Source organism: Staurois parvus, unplaced genomic scaffold (assembly GCF_062004578.1).
Source record: "Staurois parvus isolate SC_StPar_1 unplaced genomic scaffold, SC_StPar_1.0 ptg000608l, whole genome shotgun sequence".
In the NCBI taxonomy this organism is placed as follows: Eukaryota; Metazoa; Chordata; class Amphibia; order Anura; family Ranidae; genus Staurois; species Staurois parvus.
In genome coordinates, this window is record NW_028318404.1 from 1,390,493 (window position 1) to 1,409,077 (window position 18,585).

General features: G+C 39.6%; 1 protein-coding gene across 2 annotated transcripts in view; it reads right to left on the reverse strand.

The window, feature by feature from the left end:
- COL27A1 (collagen type XXVII alpha 1 chain) overlaps positions 1-18,585 on the reverse strand; it is a 592,361-nt gene that overhangs the window by 292,392 nt on the left and 281,384 nt on the right. For both annotated transcript variants that reach the window (XM_089692938.1, XM_089692937.1), the window contains exons 20-23: positions 15,891-15,944; positions 15,544-15,597; positions 12,270-12,314; positions 7,829-7,882 (exon numbers count right to left, since the gene is read on the reverse strand). In XM_089692938.1, coding sequence (XP_089549064.1) covers positions 7,829-7,882; positions 12,270-12,314; positions 15,544-15,597; positions 15,891-15,944 — 207 coding nt within the window. The remainder of the gene's footprint in view (positions 1-7,828; positions 7,883-12,269; positions 12,315-15,543; positions 15,598-15,890; positions 15,945-18,585) is intronic.

Here is an 18,585-nt window from a genome sequence, read left to right on the forward strand (position 1 = left end):
TATATACCTAAATATATACCTATGTTTTGAATTTTAAAAATCATATTTTATTTTTCCAATTAAGAAGGGTTCGGTGAATGCGCATATGAAACTGGTGGGGTTCAGTACCTCCAACAAGGTTAAGAACCACTGAGCTAGAAGAAAGGAATGATACACTATAAAGTCAAAAGAATCACATAACATGATTAGGTTTAAAGGTACAATCCAGTCAAAATTCAAAAATAAGAATTTAGTCTGATTGGAGACAAACCTTGCCTACTGAATGGTTTCAGTATTTATCACAGTGTTAATGGTGTCCACTTGGCTACCTGGTGACACGCCTACAGTTGCCCATTAGTTTTCTTAATAGCTACTATACTTTACTTTTCTGATTTCTGTGCAGTGTGTTATGTCTAGAAATATAACCTGCTCAGTTTCACAGTCAATGACTTAACTGCCCCAAACATACAGCCTTTAAAAAAGGCAGCTTTAAAGGAGGCTTTAGAGAAGGGTATATTAAACATTAAAAAACATTCATAGGAATGAATAAGACCTTCACTCTTCCTAGCCTTGCATTTACTTCAAGTGACAGGTCCACTTAAAAAAAAGGAAGTTTTCTTGCATATTATATCAGCCTGTTATAATTTGCTGGTGTGAGCTGGATGTGATTTCGAGGATTTACTTGTCACACATGTGGAAATAGTGTGTGTAAAAAAATCTGAGTCAGTTTGTGGCCTTTTTTCTTTACCCTCGAGAAATGCCAGGAACGTGTGCCAGGTCTGAGGAGTAGCAAACCTCCCAGACTAACAATGAGCGCCAAGTAAATGGAACTCTTTGTTACATGGAGCACAAGCACCAAAGGAGAATAGTCAAAATTCAGAGCTGTTTTTTTCAATAGAACTTTCTTACAATGACGCATTCACATCAAGAAATAAAGCTTTTTTCCCTAGTCAGTGATCTATCCAAAGGTGTTAGAGAAGTTCAGGAAGTGTTACAGCTATTACAGTTCTGATAAAATGATACGGGATTTACAATGTGCTACTTACAAAGAAAAGTATAAATAGCAAGTAGCATCTTCCTTTGGGCATACATGGACAAACACAGGTTAGCTTTAAAGACAACTTCAGTTGTAGTGAAGTCACCCTTTAAATGATGACCCAACTACCAAGTGGCACCTACCTATCAAAACACTAAACTTCAATGCTGTTCTTTACTGTGCACCGTCTGTTGCTGCGGAACCTTTGTATAAGAAAGCCCCAGTAGCAACTAGCTCCTATTTGCTTCTTTATTTCCTATGGTTGAGGCTGTTACCCCCCTGGAAGACTAGGGGCCACCATGAGCATGGAGCAGACATAGAAATGAATGGAGCGAGCCACACTTATCTGTGACAGGAGCTGGACGTGGCTGGAACTTTCTAAATAGGCTGTCCAGCACCAGGAGGGTCGCACAGCAAACAGTGACACAGACTAAAAGCTTATAAGGAAGCTGTGGGTTGGAAGGTTAGTATTTTGCTAGGTAGTTGCCACTCAATCTGAAGGACAACTTTACCTAAAGTGCAGTTGTCCTTTAAAATAAACCTGTCATGAGAGAAAGAGAGAAGCAGTCATTAACAAGTTCTCCTTCTAAAGACGCTACCTGCCTGGCTGTCATGTTGATTCTCTTTCTTCAATACTTTATGTCCTTTCCTGGCACAAGAACACAGATAAGGGCTCATGCTTAAAAAACACCACTTTTACAGGCATTTGATGTTTTTTTCTTCTGCCTGTAAATACACCTCTGTGCCAGCATATGTAGCATATGTATCCATGCACACATAGGAGTGCACAAGAATATTAGAAGAGTGTTTACAGACAGAAAAAAAAACATCACCAGCACGTTCAGAAGAGGGGCGGAAGAGCAGAAAAAATGCAGAACGCACATAAATGTAATGGCAATACACAGCTTTAAGCATGTTTTTTATGCAGCTTTTTCCTGCCAGCAGCTCTGGCATTCAGAGGGGTTTTTCAGACACCAGTGTGCAGGAGCTCTATGGGATTATGAATTTTCTTTGACTTACCTGATTGTTTCAGGTCAGGCATTTCTACAGTATTAAAGTGGAACTACAGGCAAAAATTGCAAACAGACAGGCTCTTCAATGCAGAAGAGGCATGCAACATCCCTGCTACAATAAAATAAACTTACCTGCCTCTTCACAATCCTATGCAAAATGTACACTAGTTTACATCTCCGGTGAGGCGCCAGTGTGCTAGGATGAACGACTTAAAAATTGGAGCTAGTTTATTGGAATTTAGTTATTTCAGTATTACCATACTTAATGCCTTTTCCCAAGAGAAAGCAGTCTCCTTTCTGTATGACTGTCTGTATTGAGTCTACATCTGTGAATTTCCTAACTTCTGCTAAAATAAAGGAATTATAAAAAAAAAATAAAAGCTAGAGCTAATTTTATGCTATCAGGGTATATAAAAAGTCTGCACAACCCTGTTAAAAAGTCAGGTTTCTGTGATGTAAAAAATGAGACAAAGATAAATCATTTCAGAACTTCTTCCACCTTTAACCACTTCCCGGCTTCCCGCCTGACCGCAATGTACTGTTGCCAGGTGGAAGCTACAGGCAAAGCGACGTACCTGTACGTCGCTCTTGCTGTACTAACATGGGGGGGGGCTGCACGTCCGAGCGAGCGCACAGAGCTCTTCCCCCGTGACTGCTGTGTCCAGTGGACACAGCGGAATGAAGATCCCAGTGAACGGGACCCAGTGATCATGTGCTCACTATGCGATCACATGATCACAATGAAAGCAAAGCTGTTATGAATCAATCTCATTCATAACACCTCTGCTTCTCCTCCTAGTGATCTGTGATTGTCCCACATCACATGATACATGGGGCCAATCACAGCACCCTGTGACCAGCTCCAGCCAATCACAGATCACTATCTTGAACTGTCAAAAACTCCACAGTAGTACAATGTCACTATGGTAACATTGTACTATTCTGATAAAAGTATTAAAAAATGTAAAAAAAAAATATAAATAAAAAATACTATATTGAGAATTTTTTTTTTCAACTACTTGCCAACCGCTTAACCACATTTTGCTGGCGAGCAGCAACTCTTGGCAAAGCGACATAATCTTGAGTCACTTCCTGTTTTGGGGTGTGATGTGAACGCAACATGGACATTACAAAAAAGAATGAATTGCGGTCATATTGATCCACAGAGTCGATTCATCTTAAGCCCATGTTCTCTGCTGTTACATATATGGCCTACATGGACCAGCAATGTACTGGTACATCGCTGGCCTTTGAGTGGTTATATTGGGATGTTGCCAGCAGCTACAGGCATCATTCTGGTATCGTTTCTTACAACTGGCGGTCAGCTTTCATGTAAAAGCAATCCTAGTGGCCAATTAGCTGCAGAATTGTTTTTATGAGCAGCGGGAAGGTACATCCATCCCCCCCTCTTGCCACCTTCCACAGTTTTCTTGGGCTCTCTTGTCAAACAGGGGAATCCGAGAATGCAGCCGGCAGATCCGCTGGCGGACCATAGAGCTGATCAAAGACCAGAATGGCACCAATCATCTCTATAGTCTAAGAAATCGGAAGCTACGAGCACTTAATCACTTCAGTTTCGCCGAATAAATACGCCATTTGTACATTGGGAAAGCATCTGATCACACCGATTTTGGTGAGATCAGATGATGTAAGGGCAGAAGAGATATCTAGAGTCTAATAGACCCCAGATTTCTCAAAAAAGAATACCTGTCAATGCCTATTGCAATCAGATAACAAAAGTGTATGTACTTTCTTGCCATTGCATGGGCATGCGCAATTTTAAAGCATGTCATGTTTGGTATCTATTTACTCGGCGTAACATCATCTTTTATATTTTAGCCAACAATTGGCCAATATATTGTGTTTTTGTGCATTAAAATTCTAAAAAGTGTATTTTTCCCAAAAGATTTGCATTTGAAAAATCGCTGTGCAAATACTGCTGATGTAAAAAATTTCAACCCCCTCCGTTTTATTCTCAAGGGCCTCCGCATTAAAAATAATATATAATGTTTGGGGGTTCAAAGTAATTTGCTAGCAAAAAAAACCCAGTTTTTTCACGTCAACAAAAAGTGTCAGAAAAGGCTTGATCTTCAAGAGTGGGTGATGTCTGGCATAAGCTTCTAATGTTGGCCCTGTACTCAGGAGTAGTAGAAGAATGTGTCTTGGGGTGTTATTCCACATATACCCACGGCATGCATAAGCAATATATTAATAAAGTGACAACTTTGTGTAAAAAAAAAAAAAATTGTCATTTTCAAAACATTTGTGGCAAAAAATAAAATGTTCCATGGACTCAACATGTCCCTCTGCAAAATCCTTGGGGTGTTTACTTTCAAAAAAGGGGTCATTTGGTGGGAGGGGGGGGTTTGTACTGCCCTGGCATTTTAGCACCTCAAGAAATGTGATAGGCAGTCAGAAAGTACAAGCTACCTAAATTCCAAAACATATACCATAGTTTGTAGACGCTATAACTTTCACACAAGCCAATTAATATGTATTGAGATTATGTTTACCAAAGACATTTAGCAGAATATATTTTGGCCTAAATTTATGAATAACTGAGTTTACTGGATATTGTTTATAACCAAAAGTGAAAAATATCATTTTTTTTAAATCGGTATTTTCTTGTTTATAGTGCAAAAAGTAAAAAATGCACTGGTAATCAAATACCACCAAAAGAAAGATCCATTTGTGTTAAAAAAAAAGGACAGAAATTTTGTTTGGGTACAGCTTTGCATGACCGCGCAATTACCAGTTGAAATAGCGCAGTGTCGAACAGTAAAAAATGGCCTGGTCATGAAGGGGGGTAAATCCTATGGAGGGCAAGTGGTTAATGTAACCTATAAACTGTACAACTCAGTCGAACAACAAACTGAAATCTTTTAGGTAGAGGGAAGTAAAAATAAAAAACTAAAATAATATGGTTGCATAAGTGTACACACCCTTAAACTAATACTTTGTTGAAGCACCTTTTGATTTGATTCCAGCACTCAGTTTTTTTGGGTATGAGTCTATCAGCATGGCACACCTTGACTTGGCAATATTTGCCCACTCTTCCCTGCAAAAACACACCAAACATGTCAAATTGCAAGGGCATCTCCTGTGCACAGCCCTCATCAAATCACCCCACGGATTTTCGAATGGGATTCAGGTCTGGGCTCTGGCTGGGCCATTCCAAAACTTTCACCATCTGGTGAAGCCATTTCTTTATTGACTTGGATGTATGCTTTGCATCATTGTCATGCTGAAAGATGACATTGCTCTTCATGTTCAGCTTTCTAGCAGAAGCCTGAAGGTTGTGTGCCAATATTGATTGGTATTTGCAAATGTTCATAATTCCCTCTACCTTGGCTAAGGCCCCAGTTCCAGCTGAAGAAAAACAGTCCCAAAGCATGATGCTGCCACCACCATGCTTCACTGTGAGTATGGTGTTCTTTTGGTGATGTGCAGTGTTGTTTTTGCGCCAAACATATCTTTTGGAATTATGGCCAAAAAGTTCAACCTTGGTTTCATCAGACCATAACACATTTTCCCACATGCTTTTTGGAGACTTCAGATGTGTTTTTGCAAAATGTAGCTGGGCTTGGATGTTTTACTTCGTAAGAAAAGGCTTCCGTCTTTCCACTCTACCCCATAGCCCAGACACATGAAGAATATGGGAGATTGTTGTCACATGTACCACACAGCCAGTACTTGCCAGATATTCCTGCAGCTCCTTTAATGTTGCTGTAGGCCTCTTGGCAGCCTCCCAGACCAGTTTTCTGCTCGTCTCTTTATCAATTTTGGAGGAACGTTCAGTTCTTGGTAATGTCACTGTTACGCCATAGTTTCTCCACTTGATGAGGACTGTCTTCACTGTGTTCCATGATATACCTAATGCTTTGGAAATTCTTTTGTACCCTTCTACTGACTGATACCTTTTAACAATGAGATCCCTCTGATGCTTTGGAAGCTCTCTCTGCGGACCATGACATTTGCTGTAGGATGCGACTATGAAAATGTCAGAAAAGAACTACTAGAACAGCTGAACTTTATTTGGGGTTAATCAGAGGCACTTTAAAAGATGGCAGGTGTGTACTGACTCCTATTTAACATGATTTTGAATGTGATTGCTTAATACTGAACACAGCTAAATCCGCAGTTATAAAAGCGTGTGCAGTGATGCAACCACATTATTTTAGTTTTTTGTGTTTACTTCCCCCAATAAAAGATTTCAGTTTGTTTTTCAATTGAGTTGTACAGTTTATAGGTCACATTAAAAGGCAAAAAAAGTTCGGAAATGATTAAACTTTGTCTCATTTTTTTACATCACAGAAACCTGACATTTTACCAGGGGTGTGTAGACTTTTTATATCCACTGTATAGTGTTAGGTAGGAGAAGAGCAGAAGTCATGGCCCCATCCTTGGCCTAGAACCCAAGAGGCTGCCTGGGGCAAAGGCTAATGTGGGTACCAAATGGCACCACAAAGTGCCTGCAGTTCAGCTCTCTATCTTAAAATTTTCTATTGCCAGGTCACATGACATTTAACCTGAAATCACAGCCATCTATTTTATGTACTCCTTACATGTGGTGCAGGAAAGTATGCTTCCTTAAACCTTTGCTATGCCAACTTGCCTCCTCTCTTTGTACTAGATGTATCAACAATCAGATTCCAACTTCCAATGCAGAATGCGGAGTCTGAATGGTGAGAAATCTACTCACATTTTGATACACGAGGCATTCTGTATGTGAAAGACAACAGACTTGCAGTGGGTGTGTTTCAGAATTGCTCTCTCTGCATTACAAACAGGGAAGCAAAAGGGGTTCTCAGACCATCATAACACCAACAAATGTAATAGGGTGAACTGGTGGACTGTAAAATCTGGATAAAACTACAGAAATGAACAGGTAGACTTTGATTCCTCTATGCACCTTAAAGAATTGAAGACAAGCAATGGGCATTTCAATATTTACATATTTTTTACAAGCAGTAAATAAACTTTAAAACAAGTCCATACTGACCTCTGTAGTTGTAGCCACTGTTGAGTAATTCATCCTCAAGGTTTGCAGCAGAAGTTTCTCAGTTTTACCTACTCTTGGTAGCTCAGCTTCACCCTATTAGCCATCGCTTGGCAGCCTACCAGCCTTCTAATCTCTAATATAAACACTTACTTCACTGCTTTTATTTTGAACTTTGGGGATGAATTGCTCCTCAGTGTCTGCAGCTGCAATATTCAGTGACAGAATAGTTTAACTGTTATGTTGAAGTTTTAATGTTCATAGCCTAGACCCAGTGTTGATTTTCAGTTTTGACTGAAGCATTCCTATAACTAAAAATCAGTGCATTTTCTACTCTAATGTTGGTTTAATAATTTCAGCATATTTTTCTCCTTCAATGCCAGCATAGTGGAGGGTTTGCAAAAATGTCATAAACATAGCTCTTTTGAGTGGGTTCCTCTACTCCAATCCTTGTATGACATAGTGAGCTGCAATGCTCAATAAGAAAACATCATGCACAAATATCCAATTGACCTTGTCCTTTGTGTGGAAGGATTTCTAAACAGAGTAAATGAGGCCAAGAACTAATTACAGCAGAAATATGAGCAGGATGGGGAGGAGATCTCAGTATGAATTGCATGAAGCCAAATCTTTACATTGTGGATTCAGAAATGACAATAATTTAAGTGCAGAAATCTTATTTAATAGTGGTGAGAGTGGGAAGATCTGGCCTTAATATCTTAGCTATGCCTTTGAATTAGAATAGGTTACATCACTCTATAACTGGCTTTTTCATTGGTGTTTGGAATCCACCTCTCTTACCTTTAGTCCCTCTGCTCCAAGAATACCAGGGAACCCCTTTCGGCCTGGGTATCCCTACAGAAAAAAAAAAAAAGACAAAATACATGCATTTCAGATTGAATGCTTTAAAATAATCCAATATTATTATTTGTTGAACAGGAATATGTCAAAACACAGCAATATGTATGAAGATTTAGCCTTTAATAAACCCTACCTGTCTAAAAGCTCACACTTGTCACAGATATGTATTAATTAGAAAAAAAATCATTACATGATTGTTTTAAATACAGCTAGCATAAATACATCCATTTGATCGGTTATCAGTTTTTGCAACAGCCTATACAGCAGCACTCATACTGGGAGAGGGAGGGTAGGACAGGGAACCAAGTGGGTGTGCCACATGCACATGTGTTAAAAAAGAGCATGCTAATATGAATACAGAGCAAAGTGAACAGAGAGATGACCTTGCCTGTCTCCTGCTGCTCCTTATGTTCAATAAGCAGACAAGGGTTGGAAAGAGGACACATTTCTTAACTCAAAGTGATGTCAACTACTCAGCTCTGCTATGTGATAGGGCTGTGTAAATCTCAGGCTTGGATCACAAGAAATACAAATCCTCTGGCAGGTAAAACAGCTCCCTTATAAACTTTTAATCTGTGTCACTGTTCGCCGTGAATTCAACTTCAAGCTACCCATCAACAATAACAATTAACTGCGTAACATGTTTTCTAAAATAAAATATTCTCATTGCATTAACATGCATGCTTGTACCTATTGAGGGGGAGCACTCTGCAGGCATCCCGGGCACCAGTCTCTCTCATGGAAAGACAATATCAACTAGTCTCCCCCCCCCCCCCCCCAAAAAAAAGGCTCAGACGATGGATACCTGTCAGAGAGGGCCTTGTGACCGTCACGTCATTACTGTGTGTTGCAATGACGTTAGGTCCATAGGAGGAACCAATGAGGCCTGTGTGGGACCACCAAGGAGACTAGCACTCCTGGAAGTATAATTTCCCCAATATACTTCAGGAGACCAATTCTCAGCAACTGAGCAGTGCTTAGCTGCATGGGTATCTAGAAAGGTACAAATATAGTCAGTCTCTTCTGCAAAAGTCTGCGCTTTACTCTTACAGCTTAATTATGCAAGAGGGTTTCCTAACTTGTAATCTTTGATGTAGTTTAAAACAAGTAGCACAAATGTTAGAATGCATGCTTTACTAAAATCTATTTTGTGGTATAAGCTCAAGACCTGCTATATCCAACTAGAACTTGCTATAAACAGTGCTGACACAGAACTTTTAAAAGATCCACCTACACAAATCAGTAAATGATTTCACTAAAACAACAAAATCTACTAAACTGTGTTCAGTTTTCTACTACACAAACAACATTAAAGTGTTACTAAACATAGGACCCTGCATTCACTATATTTGGTCTCCCACAGTACACAGAACATGGAAATGCAATTACTTTAGTAAATATAAACCGCTAAATACCTTTTCTCATCAGCAGTATATAGCAGTCTTGTGACTTCTATAAGTGTACAGCTGAGCACTGGTTACATTTGTAGGAGTTTTCATTCTTCTCTGACTGTCCTATGAGGCTGCATAGCATAACTCCTGACCCTCTGTCTGGACAGTGCTGATTGGCTTTGTGCTGATCACATGTACCCCCCCCCCAAAAAAAAAAACCTCTCTAGCAATATACACTAAACTGAGCATGTGCAGAGTGACTCCTAGAGCTCTGTACTATCAGCAGATGGATTGGGGACAGTAGAAGAAGGGGAGGATCACAGAAGACAGGGTCAAACAGCCTTTTACACAATGTGGAGGATTAACCCCTTAGGTTTCACAGTGAGTGTAACAAGCATGCTTTACTGCATATACAGACTGATTTTACTGATCTGAGTTTAGTAACACTTTAAGGCCGCATTCACACTTGAGTGATGCTACTGCACCTTTTTAGTGCTTTTTTTGCACATTTTTATAGCACTTTTTTTTAGGAGAGTCACCATTCATTTGAATGGGCCTCCCTCCATTCCGAAACACACTAAAAAAGCTCATATACCAAATTTTGGACATGAGCCAAGAGCATATGCGTCGCATGTGTTTTGCGTATGTTTACACATTTTTCAAGCCTTTTACCATACACAAAAGTGTGTGACTGCTACCCATGTTTTGGTTGCCATTAAAAAATAATAGCACTACAAGCATGTTACACATTTTAGTGTGTTTTTTGAGTGTTTGCAGACACACGTATTTCTGCCTGTGTTTCTGCTATGCCCAAGTGTGAACTGGGCCTAAAGGTACAGAAGTCCCCATGTTTGTTTTTTCTCCGAAGTCAACTGCAGCTTAGGGACCATTGTACATGGGATGTCTAGCCCCTTCCAATCCCAGAATTTTAATGTTTTAGGCTCCATCCAGCCAGCGTATTTCAGCCTGCAGTAGACTTTGACAGGCTGCAGGCAGCAATGCCTTCCAGGTGCACTAAAACACCTGGATGAAAGCACAGTGGTTAGATGTCCATGTGCCTACATTTCTTTTATAAGGAAGAAAATACAATCCTTCCCTTCAATTCCCACCATACTGGGTTGCTACCTATGCAGATAAATTCTGTATGCCTCTACCTATTCCATACCACCTCCCAAGTGTGGATAATCTTCCCTAGACATTCAATATACGTTATAGTGATAATTTTTGTTTACTCTATTTATGTAATATCATTGTAAGACCTTGCCATTGTTTCTGACATTTAGAAGCTTTGGTTACTAAAGTTTTTCATGCTCCAATTTTTAGTTCAAAACAGTGATTCATAACACCTTTGACAATTCATGAACCATTTTGAAAAACCAGTAGCAATGAAACACAAAATCGTAAAATATATTACTAAAAAGACATTTGTTAGGCTCCATTCACACTGGGGCTTTTCAAATCGTAACCTGCAATTTTGTTTTCATGCTCGCGGTGTGTTTGCTGTGTGGAAAATCGTGCCACTATAGTGGCAAAAACGCCTTGCATTTTCAGGTGTCATTGAGACGAATGGCACCTGAAAACGCAATCACGCATTTTCACAGCACGTTTTCAAATCGTGGCAATTCCGCCCGCGATTTGAAAAGCCCTAGTGTGAATGGAGCCTTAATACTGAACTTTAGGCAAAAAACTAAATTTACAAATACAGACAGTGGAGCTGTACTACCTACCAAAGGAGTTATTTTGTCCAGCTAGTCTTGGGATTCACATAACCCTGCAACAGCACAGAAATTGATGTGACCTTAATTTACTCTAGATAGCCAACGCAGCTTGGATAGTCTATACAGCAGTAGACTAATGAACGTATCTTTCTTTTATCATTATTGTTTTTCTTTTCAGCACATGTGCATGCAGCAAAGCCTAACTGATTCAGTGTGCTGTCTCTTCCACTCCCAGCATGAGTGCACAATTGTGCAGGAGGATTAGGGTAGGTTGATATCGAGATAAATGCCAACACAAACATTAGTTCCATTATTATTATTATACAGGATTTATATAACACCAACTGTTTGCACAGCGCTTGTACAAAATGAGAGCAGATGATACAGTTACAATACAATTCAATAAAAGAGGAATCAGAGGTCCCTGCTCGTTATGATTGTAATGATTTTTTAATTAATACATAACAGTATTCCATTGAGTTTTTACCATCTGCTGGGAGTTTAGCTTTATTAACAGTACAATTTTTAAGAAACCAAAGTATATCATACCAGGCAAACTTGCTAGGTTTAGTGCTTATTATAATTTTATAATGCAGCAGGTGATCTGACAGCCAGGTACGGAGTTCTACTAAAAATATATAGTAATGCTGGCTGAGAACCACATGTCTCACTCAGGACAACTAATTTGATACAAGATGAGGGAAAAAAAAAAGATAAAAAATCCCAGTGCCTGATGCAAATCTAGAAACCTTATACAGTTGATTGTACAGTTGAAGGATGCAAAAAAGTTCTTGAAAGAATTCACATATTTTCTGTACTTTCAAGGTTCTTTGCTGCAAATAAATCAGCAAACGTCTTGCTAAGCAGAGCAATCAAAGATAGACTGTTAACAAGCCAAGATGCAGAGGTGACAGAAAAGTAGATGACCACTGGTGACAGCAGGAGGAGCTGCCCATGAGTATTGAGGGGTGGACGGGTTCTCAGTGGGGCACACATTGCACCTATATCTGCAACTGCCAGCCATAATTACCTAATTAGAGGCATTTCAGTGTGAGATGACAGCAATGCTCCAGACATAAAGGGGCTTCTATTCCTGCCCTATAAATAAGGCCTGTACTGACTTCATTCTGGCCAGGGTCATCTCCGAAAGCTTCTATATTAAGCTATAAAAACGTTTAGCAGGAAAATGCTTCATTTCCTGCTAATGTCTATGAGAAACAAAAATGCAAAAACACAACAAGCTAAGTGAATAAAAATAAAATAAATTTGTACCTCCAGGCCAGGAGCTCCTGGTGGCCCAATTGGTCCCTCCTCTCCCTAGAAAGGAAACAAAATGACAGGTCAGATATAATTTAACTTAAACTCTCAGGTTAAAAATTACAGCTTCTTATAATACACGTGCCAAGTCAGGAAAAAGATGTTGTTATGGTTTTTTGTTGCTCCTCCATCCATATAATTAATGGATGTCTGTGAAAAAATAGAAATGATAACAGTCTTTGCATATACCAATTTTAAGTTAGATTGTAATACAGTAAAGCTATGGGTTCCATTGTCTGGAAAAGAAAGATGAGTTTCCCATGGCTATCGTCTCTTCTATTTCCAACATTTTCTCCTCCAAGAAAGGGTTTCTCCACTCAGTGGTACTACTCAAAACCAAGGTGTCCCTAGAGCAACCTTAACCAGGGTTTCTCCATAAGTTATTTAGGGTTCCTTGAGTAGTGGCAAATGACCTCCTGCCTGATGGTGCCTGCATAGTTCTGGAGTCAACATCACTTGACAGAGCTATAGGAGTGGAGACAATGGAGCCTCTTTCTACCACAGACACCAATGATCTTTCTGCTATCTGTACGGCTGGCCATACATTATACAATTTTCTTTGGATTTACCTTGCAGGGGCCTGCCTGAAAAAGTGGTTTTGGTAAATCTAAAGGAAAATTGTACAAGAAAATTGTATAATGTATGGCCAGCCTAAGGTGGCATTTTTCACTGATTACCAAAATAATGGGCAATCTTCTCGTTCACTACTATTGAAAGGGGGTACTTCACCAACTGACCACCAGTGGAAGAGATCATTTTCCACTAAACATCATTGCAAGGTGGCCCTTCCTTGACCATTGTATAGGGACTCTATTTCAATTGACCAGTATTCTAAGGGAGCATTTTTTTCTGTTTGTTATTTCTCAAATAACTATAATTCATATTACCAAAATAATGTTAGAGCAGGAGGGTGTTGAAATGTTCTGCCTTGGGTGTCAAATACACTAGGTTTGTCAAATTATTTACTCTATTCAATAATATAGCTATTGACAGGCAACTGATACAGTAGGTTACAAAGAGGGAAGGAGAGGTCTCTTGGTTTTATAATAAAGACTGTTACCAAGGACCCCCTGTATCACATACATATTTTAAAGAAAAATGAAATTGCACACCATTTATTTCTTTTTATAGTTCTACACCACTGCATATGATGATTTTTACTTAGATACGCCTTGAAACACCTTTATCTCTTAGCGAAAATACACTTTTTGCACTTACATTCCAATGATCTAGGCTGGCATGCTAGATTACAGAAAACACTGTGCAAAGTGATCTATTGGACTGCATAGTTATATAAAGATGTCATAGCAGGAAAGTGGCAACAGGACTATAAAAATGGAGAATGTAGATTGTAAGCTCAAAAGAGCAGGGCCCTCGATCCCCTCATGTTTTGCATTGTATTGGTATTGTTCTGTCACATGTTCTGTCCCCCTTTGTAATGTACAGCGCTGAGCGAACTATTGGCGCTTTATAAATACTGTATAATAATATTAGCTAAGGCTCTATCGACACTAGTGCGACTCCAAAGAAGCACAATTTTGAGTGTAACTTTGATGCAACTTTGGATGTGTGAGCCTTGGATGCAACTTTGGCTTTGACCAATGATAATGAACAACTGTTGCACACCTGCCACATGTATAACATTCAGGTGCGACTTTGATGTGAAGTCACATGAAAGTCAAACCAAAGTAGTGCAGGAACCTTTTTAAAGTTGCTGTGACTTTAAGTTGCACATATTTGAATGGTTGTCATTCAGAAACACGGGGTGCGACTTGACATGCGACTTTAGTGTCCAAAGTCACAAAACAAGTAGAACAGTGTGAATGAAACTTAAATATCTATTTCTCTGACTTCAGTTAGGCGTTTTATGACTTCAATTGGAACCTACAGTTTAATTTTAGTAAGTACAAATTTTGAGTTATTATAAGTTATAGTATTAGTATAGTTATAGTAATTTTTAAAGAGTTCCTGCTTTTTTTTTAAATGCTTTATTTAGTAGTCAAGGAATTCAGCTATGCAACACAGAACAGAAAAAAAAGAAAACATATGACAACATTATATGATCATGTAGAAATGGGCATTATACAACACAACTAGCAGTGCAAAGACATACACATGAAGAAGGGAGGTCGATGGAGCCTATGCAGATATTGCTATTGATGACCAGGAGCTGTTAACATTCAGCACTAAAAGTCAAATTCAGAGACGTTTTATACATTTTACATAAAGGTAAATAATTTGTACAGTAGGTAAACTTCAGAAAAACACTAGCACAAAGGGGCCATGGTAAAATAAAAGAAAAACTAAAGAAAGTATGCCAGAGAAAAAAAGAAGAGGATGGGCAGGGGGAGAGTGAGTGGGTAAGGGTGGGGTAAGGAAAGGTTAATTTACAGAAACATTCTCCCTCTTGGACAATGCCAGGTACCAGGTAAAGGAATCCAGATACCTGCCGCAAGAAAAAGTCATGATTGAGAGGCAAGAGAGGTCTGGTCTCTATAGAAGAAATAGGGAGCCCAGACATTCCAGTATTTGTCCTCCATTTCCTTTAGAATCATGGTAAGGCTTTCCATTTCTTGAATCTCCTCAATCCTCACCTTCCAATGAGCTATTGTGGGGGGGCTTGAACTTTTGCATAATGTCAGAATACAAGCCTTCACAGCTGTTAGCAAATGTTCAAGTTAAAAGTTTTACATTTCTTATTGGATAAAGGAGTGTCATTCAGAAGGTAAGCAGCTGGGGTTTTGTTGAGGGTCACTCCCATTGGGGGTTTGATCATTTTTTCTACATCATCCTAGAAGAATTTAGGCTTTGGGCAATTCTAGAAGATATGAAGAAGGGTCCCATCAGATTCCCCACAGTGCCAACAAGCGTTCGGTACTTGGGGGAACATGGAGTTCAGTTTTTCTGGAGTTGTGTACCATCGAGTGAGGATCTTATAGGCCCCCTCCTGGTATCTGCTGGCCAGAGAAGCTTTGGTGATTCTTTCCTTCTGGACTTGTGAAAAGGAGGCATTGAGATCTCGTTCCCATTGATGCAAGATTGAGAGTTCCGGCATATTGCTTACGTCAATCAAAAGAACGTAAAACTGAGATAGAGAGTGAGAAGCTGCACCAAGTTAACTGGGTATTCGGATATTATGGATATCGATAGGCTCCATGACACAACAGGTGTCTGGATTATGATTAATACTGTGACCTGATCGGGTACTTTTCTAGTGATCAATACTCACGTCAAGCCCAGGCTGTCCTCTGGGCCCTGGGAATCCTCTAGCTCCTGGCTTTCCCTGCAAACCAGCAAAAAGAAAGAGGGTCTCATAAAAATGACGGACAAATCTCATAGGATCTCTTCAGAAAAAAAGAGAGAAGCAAAGGAGAGCCAGCGCTGCTTTGCCATGGGAAGGCATCCAACGTCAATTTCATAGAAGAGAGAGTTTTGGAGAAGCCTCAATACAAACAGTAAAGATGTGGTCTCTGCCAGTACAATCTCCAAAATTCTCACTCTCAATCATTTGTTTTGTTTTTCTTCACTGGTCAATAACATCTTACAACGAGGTATACCACGTTATGAACATCTCACCTTCAAGCCTTCTGGTCCATTTTGTCCTGGTGGCCCAATGTCTCCTGGGAAACCCTTAAAAAAAAAAAAAAAGAGAAGAGCATTACACCTGCATAATTGGTGCTAAGTTTTTTAAAAAATCATATGAAACTGGTTCTGTATGATAAATAAATGTGCAGTGGGTCCAATTTACAATATCCAGACCACATATTCAGTATACTCATGTATCAAGTTACTCTGATTCCCTAAATTTGTTGCATAAACAGTAGTGTTGAAGCAGCACCAATGGAAAACAATATGAAATGTTCCAAGGACACAATGAAAAAATATCACTAATGTAACTATTTCAGCAGAAGTTTCTCCTCAGGTCCATGACTAATTTTGTGTTGTTAAAATGCTTACTGATAAGAAAGTTAAGAGATGATGCATTTTATACTTTTCCTAGAAGAAGAATATAAAGAAAGCTTTGTGTCATTTGCTAACTCTGATTGTGACCACTTGCTGTAACAAGACAAAAAACATTTTATTTTTAGAACCAAAATGCAATATCCTGGCAAGCTTTAGTTTAATCAATGTAACGAGCTAAACCCAAAGATGCTCTGATCTACCAACTATAAAGTTCAGACCCTCAAGATCCCTAGCTAGCGTGTCCACTGTACACTGCATGTTGGGCAAATCCACTTAGCCAATGTCACGCGAAGGGAAAAGGGAAAATAATTTGAACTTTTCCAAACCTCCAGACTGGTGGTGGTTGGCCTGACATCTAATACTGCAAATACAGTTGTGACCAAAATTATTCAACCCCCAATGCTGTAAAGGGGTTTAGGGACTATAGTGTACATTTGGAATTGTATTCAGAATCAAATCCTACAAGGACGTTGTAACTACCCAAATGCAACTAAAATGACATCAATTGTTTATGTAATACAGTAGTAAATGGTTCTTATGTGGTTTCTTCATTGCCACAATTATTCAACCCCTTAAAGACTACCACTCTGAAGAACAGAGGTTCATACAGGTGCTTTCCATCAGGTATTGAAAACACCTGTGGATGTCACCGAGCAGCAATCAAGCATAATAAGCACCAATTAGGCAGCTTTAAAATGACTGTGATACTCAGCTCCTTCTAGACATTTACTGGTGTGGTTACAAACATGGTGAAGGCAAGAGAATGGTCCAGGAAGACAAGAGAAGAGGTGATTTCTCTTCACAGGAAGGGCAATGGCTATAAGAAGATTGCAAAGATGTTAAACATACCAAGAGACACCTTAGGAAGCATCATTCGCAAATTCAAGGCAAAGGGCACTGTTGAAACGCTACCTGGTCGTGGCAGAAAGAAGATGCTGACTTCGACTGCTGTGCGCTACCTGAAGCGTAGAGTGGAGAGAAGTCCCCGTGTGACTGCTGAGGAACTGAGAAAAGATTTGTCAGATGTGGGTACAGAAGTTTCAGCCCAGACAATAAGACGCACACTGCGTAATGAAGGCCTCCGTGCCAGAACTCCCAGGCGTACCCCCTTGCTGTCTCCAAAGAATAAGAAGAGTCGACTGCAGTATGCCAAAAGCCATGTGGACAAACCACAAAAGTTGTGGGATAGTGTTCTGTGGACTGATGAAACAAAATTAGAACTGTTTGGGCCCATGGATCAACGCTATGTTTGGAGGAGGAAGAACAAGGCCTATGATGAAAAGAACACCTTGCCTACTGTGAAGCATGGTGGAGGGTCAATCATGCTTTGGGGCTGTTTTGCTTCTGCAGGTACAGGGAAGCTTCAGCGTGTGCAAGGTACCATGAATTCTCTTCAGTACCAGGAGATATTGGATGGAAACGTGATGCAGTCCGTCACACACCTGAGGCTTGGGAGACGTTGGACCTTTCAACAGGACAATGATCCCAAGCATACCTCCAAGTCCACTAGAGCATGGTTGCAGAGGAAAGGCTGGAACATTTTGGAGTGGCCATCGCAGTCACCAGACTTAAATCCGATTGAGAACCTCTGGTGGGACTTAAAGAAAGCAGTTGCAGTGCGCAAGCCTAAGAATGTGACTGAACTGGAGGCCTTTGCCCATGAAGAATGGGCGAAGATACCCGTAGATCGCTGCAAGACACTTGTGTCAAGCTATGCTTCACGTTTAAAAGCTGTTATAACTGTAAAAGGATGCTGTACTAAGTACTAAGATTGAATGTCACTTGGGGGTTGAATAAAACTGATAATGCTGTGAGCACAGAAAAGACATTTGTGGTTATTTCATTATAACTGTTATGTTATATTTGTCTGACCTACAAGTGCCTCTTTAATGTAAATGTAAGCAAGATGACTGAATGATCAAAAGCAATGTCAAACTGGCCAAAACACTCAATTTCAGTGGGGGTTGAATAATTTTGGTCACAACTGTATTTCCAGTCAGTCTGTCGCAAAATTGTTTCAAAATAATCCTCATGTGGATCAAGTTATGATTTATAGATCATAGGCCACCCAGAAAGAAGTAGCACTCACTATATCTATATGGCTAATATGAATTTTTATGATGACATAACCTCCGCAGTCAGCACATAGGGAGGTGAGCCTTGCCTTACTCTGTACCAGTATAAGCAAGAGTGACAGTCAAGCTTTCTCTATTTCGGTAAAGAGGATGACCCTTTTAACAAAAAATAAATTCATATATATATATATATATATATATATATATATATATATATATATATATATATATAT